The following is a 5,495-nucleotide window of genomic DNA, read 5'->3' as shown; positions in this document are numbered from 1 at the left end:
CCAGGATTTTCGACAAGAGATGGCTAGGTGCGGCGTACTCGGCGACATCGCAGCACTTGGTGCGTACCAAATGAATCATGTTTGGATGGCTACCCTCCGAAGGGCAGAAGCAAAGAGACGACTCGTGGACGCCAAAGAACTGCAGGTGAAGGGTCTTCGATGCCTCTTCGTGGATCCCAGCATCACGGAGGTACGGCTTCGTCTCCACTGGATCCCGTATGATGTGCCGGACGACGTTGTGCGTAAGAAATTGGAGCCGTATGGCAAGGTCCTGCAAAGTGAGCCGGGAGAAGTGGAATGTTGAAGGCTTCCAAGGAATCGAATCAACGACCAGGTGTGCGCGGATGACACTGAATGAAGGTGGCATGGCCGATACCATGCCACACCAGCTTCGGATCCAAGGTGGCAACGTACTTATTGTGATCCCTGGTCGGGCGCCCTTTTGCTTACGCTGTAAGCGCACAGGTCATATTCGACGAGAATGCAGGGCGCCGAAGTGCTCGGAGTGTTTTCGCTTCGGGCATTATGGCACCGAGTGTGTCAGGTCATACGCCAGGGTGGCCAGCGGGGCCGGGACGGCCGAGACCAATGACCACGCCATGGATGCCGAGGAAGCGGAGCGTACTATCCAGGGCTTGGCGCCAGAAGTTTCAACCCCTGCCAAAGAACGCAAGAGTGAAGGAAGCAGCTCCTTGGAGGCAGCCAGAGAGAACGGAGGTCAACCGGAAGGCGCACCTCCCAGCGGTGCCGACGTGAAACCCTCTGATGCCGGAGCAGACAAGGAATCGAACGACGCAAGCACCAACGGACCTTCAGATATGGACGATACCAGCGAGTCAACTAAGCGAGCCTTCGATGACGATACGGCAGCCGGAAACGGAGCACGCCAACTACACCCTTGGATGGAACGCACGAAGAAGGGGCGTTACCAGCCCGCGCCCAACGATCCTAAAGAGGAACGTCGGCGCAGGGAAAGCAAGTAAGGCGTTCTTTGCTTGGTTTCCTGGTGTTTAAGATTGCTGCATCAAGACAACTTCGACCCTGACTGCTTAGGTTTTTAGTGTCTGCACCGAAGCACAGCGCATGATTTGTGAGTCCCAATCAGCCATTACAGTTGCAACGCTGAATGTTCGTGGTTTATGCACTAAAAAAAAGCAGTGCCAAATACAGCAATTATTGTCGAAAGAGCAACCCGATTTCTTGGCGTTGCAAGAAACTAAATTGGCTGAGGCGGAACAGGTAGAGGAAGCAGTCAGACCTTTCATGCCTAACTACGAAATCTGTGTGACGCATGCAGTTGGTCATTCGGCAGGGTGTTTCCTGCTTCTGAAGAAGTCGGTACCATTGTCGCAGTGATGCGTTACTACGGACACTGAAGGACGTTTCATTATGTGTGATTTTGTGCTAACGTCAAATCAATTCAGGCTTATTTGCATTTATGCCCCAAATGTGACCACTGACCGCGTTTTATTTTTTGGCGGTTTACGTCGGTATCTTGATTGCCATAGAGCTCTAGTCCTTGTGGGTGACTTTAATTGTGTTGTACGACAGTTGGATAGATGGCCAATAAGACGGAACGCTGATAAGAGTGAACTACTTTTGGGCGAAATGTTGGAGGATTATGACCTGATTGATGTGGGCACTGTAAAAAACGCGAAGAAGGAAATGCGCTTTACCCAATTTCAAGCGTCGTCCAGTGCGCGTTTGGACAGGGTGTATGTTTCTGCCCCTCTAGCAGAACATTTAGGAAAGTACCGTGTCGCTCCGGTCTTTTTCTCAGACCACAGTCTGGTTATCGCGACGATAGGCGACAGAGCACCCGAAAAAAAAAAAAAGTTTAATTGGGACCTATGGAAACTAAACATAAAGCTTCTGAAAGACGTCTTTCTAAAAAACGCAGAACAGTTTTTGAAAGATGCTTTTAAAGAGCCGGGAGGGGACATTTTCGAGAAATGGGAACTGGCAAAACAAGAAATTAAGGCAATCACCATTGAGAGGTCATCAATTCTTTCGTACAACGCCCGGTGTAAGGAACGCAGTTTAAATAAGGACTTGATAGAGCTATGTAAAGCAGAGTGCGAAAGACCCGGTAATGGGGTAAAAGACGTGGAGTATGTCAGAGAAAAATTAGATCAGCTCCACCGCGAGCGCTATCGTGGTGCCGTAGTGCGCGCCCGTGCAGAAAAATACACGATGGGCGAGCAGCCCACTAAGCGTGCCTTGGCAGACGAGAAGCGTTACGCACTTCGGAACGAAATAGCCGAAATTGAATTCAAGCAAATGACTACTACGGATCCCGAGAAAATAGCACAGGCCTTCCTCGAGCATTACGCACAGCTTTTTGCTGACAAAGCGCTAGGGTGTCATACGGGCATTTATGCCCAGCTTTTAGAAAAACTGCCAAGGCTATCGAATGATGAACGCGAAGAGCTTGAGCAAGAAATTACAATCCAAGAAGTGGAGCGCGCAATCGACGACCTGCCGAACTCTAAGACGCCGGGACCGGATGAATTGGGCGCAGAATTTTACAAGAACTTTAAGAGCCTAATAGCTAGTGTTTTTTTGAACGTTATTCATACTGCCTATGAAAGAGAATGTTTGCCCTTTTCGTTTTCTCGTGCCTACACTGTCCTGATACCGAAATCTGATGACCCCGTGAAACTGCGCAGCGCCACCGGTTATCGCCCAATAACGCTATGCAATACCGATTACAAGATGTTCGCGAAAATTCTGGCGCGTCGCCTTCAAGGTGTCGCATGTGAGATAATAAGCGAGCATCAAACGTGTGGGATAAAGGGGAGGACTATCTTGACAAATCTGCATGTGGCTCGTAGCGTCCTGAAGGCCTGCAGTGACAGCACCACGCAGGTTGCAGTGCTACATATAGACCAGTGTCCGCGCCAATTCCAGGGCGCCGCCATGTTTATCTACGCTCGCGCCACCACACGGAGAGAACGGGCAGGCAGGAGGGGGGGGGGGGGGGGGGGGGGCTGCGTTGGCGGCGTTGCTTTGGAGAGCTGGATGCGGCAGGCTGTCCGAATGCACCGGCACATCGTGAACGATGTCTTCACCAGAAGCCTCCGCGACCCGTTCTTCAACAGATAAGATGTCGTGAACATTCGAGAACCCATCTCGATCAAGAAAACAAGAGAAAACCTTTCTTGGCTTAAATGTTCTCGGTGTCTGCTGACCCTTGACATCCGCGTTTCAGTCCGGGTTCATTGCGTAGTAAATATTTCGCTACCGCTTTCTTGTAGCTTTCAAATGCTTGATTGTTGGCTCATTGTATACGACATTACATTCGTGGCACGTTTGAGACCGATTTTCGCAATCTGCTTGCCTTTCTGCGGCAGCGCGGCTCTGCCGAGCCGAAATAAGTGGGAGGCGTTCACTTGATCGAACGCCGTTTTAGCGAATGAAAACGAGACCACGTTTCATCGAATGACTAGCGAATGGGTCTAGTTACATAGACAGCTCAGATTAGCTTTCTTTTGTAATGTGGCGCCTTGTCTGCCGCTGCGAAGCGGCGTAAACGAGGGCTCCGAGTATGTTAGCACGCGTCACCCCACACACACACAAACACACACTGCGAGCGTCTGGGTTCGAAACTATTAATTGCCAGTTCTTAAGGATGGTACTTACTTGAAGTGGGAGCTGGAATTCTACGAGGTACCAGGAGAGACTTACTATCGGGCAGTGAAGCACGGTGCCTGTGGGGGCGGAGTCTAGGAACGCTACTGATTAATATTGTGACAGGCGATCAGTTATGATAGCAGACGAAACTTCGACTCGTTTGTTCAGAAGTTCGCGGTGATATTTTATTAGCCCTCGTTACAGCACACCAAGGATCTTAGGCAGTGAAATTCACATCACGCAGGCTCGTCCGTCGTAGTCAAATGAGCGCAGTCGACGATGAGGTGTAATGAGCTACTAAGCTTCACAAGGAAAATGCGAGTGAGAAAGAGTTTTGAGGAAGTCCAAAATACCGATCCAGCAGACGCACGTACGTACGTTTACTCCGCACTTCATGGACCCGACGGCGCAAGATCAAAGAGCACCGCCGCCATCGCCACCCGGTTTTCTCTGCACTTTGCGCGACGACGGCACTGCAACGGAGGGCACTCGCCTCGGCGTTAACAATCCGCGAAATAGATTAATTCCCCACTCTTGAAGCCATTCCAAATGATAAATTAAAATACCTCGGCGTTGTTGAACATCTGACGACGCAACCAACACAACTGTGCCGCTGGCTGCGTGAGCCTGACACAACTGTGCCGAGCGCCTGCTCGGCACCGTTGTTGCTCGTGAAGGCCTGCTTATTTGTAGTTGAGACGATGATTCCACATCTTTCGTGGTGCTTGCAATAACTTCGAAGGGCAGGGGAACCTTCTCACGAGGACGTTGAAGACACCCAACACCGGAGCCACCAAAGCAATCGCACAAACCGTCGCCATGTTTGCTTCTTCGTCACTCGCGGCGCGGTCAACTCGTCGCGAGATGTTTTCTGGCTCGGCTAGATGGAAACCAACAGCGGCAGAGTGGCGTAATGACACACGGCTCTCACATTACGGGCACTATACTCACATACCGCGGTAAACAGGACCGATGCCGGCGAAACGGCAGTCGGCACACCAGCGAAGAAGCCCTCAACGGGAAGCGGCCGCGCAGGCCGACGCAGCCCCCCCTCCCCGCGAGCGTCTGGGTTCGAGATTATTGTTCGCTTTTGCTCCTTGCGGTCGAGGCTAAAAAGAGCACTTCCGGACAAAGGTCTATAGATCTAGATAAGGCATTCGACCGTGTTAGCCATGATGTACTCTTTGATGTTTTGAGTCATGTCAATGTTGGTGACGCCATCCTAAAAGGTGTAAAGATGGCCTATAAGGACTGTACAACAAAGCTTATAGTGAACAAAGAGCTCAGTTCTGTTATTAACGTACGAGAGTCGGTACGACAAGGTTGCCCTATGTCTCCCCTTTTGTTTGATTTGTATTTAGAGCTTTTCTGTTTAAGCGTAAAAAATAGTCAACGTGTCCGAAGTTTCCAATTTTATAATGCAGAAGTAAAAATAATGAGTTACGCCGATGACATTGCTGTTTTTTGTAGGGACAAAGAAAGCGTTACCGAAGTCATAACTTTGGCTAAAAGGTATTGCCACGCTACTGGTGCTGTTATAAACTGGGAAAAGTGCCGTGGTTTCTGGCATGGTGCTTGGGCCACTACACCCTCAGAATTTGAGGGTGTATGCTGGGACACAGTGCCGTGCAAGTACCTCGGGGTGCCATTGCAAAGTTTCCGGAATAGCCAAACGTACTGGTCGGGTGTCGCTATCGACCTGGACAGGCGTGCTTCTTGTTGGAAGCAACGCGAGCTGTCCATTTTTGTCCGAGCGACTGTTTGTAACGTTTTTCTGATTGCGAAGCTCTGGTATGTTCTTCAGGTCATCCATTGTGCGCGAACTAATGTTCAGAAATTTCATCGAATTTTCGCCACGTTTA

At 50.3% G+C, this 5,495-nt stretch overlaps 1 protein-coding gene across 1 annotated transcript; it reads left to right on the top strand.

Annotated features, from left to right (window-relative positions):
• Positions 1 to 281: 281 nt before the first annotated feature.
• On the top strand, positions 282 to 983 carry LOC121833064 (zinc finger CCHC domain-containing protein 10-like; the record flags this gene model as incomplete). The annotated part of the gene is made up of 1 exon (XM_042286144.1): positions 282 to 983. A coding segment is annotated over one exon (702 nt), but the record flags the coding sequence as incomplete, so codon positions are not given.
• Positions 984 to 5,495: the final 4,512 nt, after the last annotated feature.

The sequence above is a fragment of the Ixodes scapularis genome, unplaced genomic scaffold, assembly GCF_016920785.2.
Source record: "Ixodes scapularis isolate PalLabHiFi unplaced genomic scaffold, ASM1692078v2 PGA_scaffold6__148_contigs__length_123643588, whole genome shotgun sequence".
Lineage (NCBI taxonomy): Eukaryota > Metazoa > Arthropoda > Arachnida > Ixodida > Ixodidae > Ixodes > Ixodes scapularis.
Note: the sequence above shows the minus strand (reverse complement) of the source record. Positions and strands in the feature narration are given on the sequence as shown.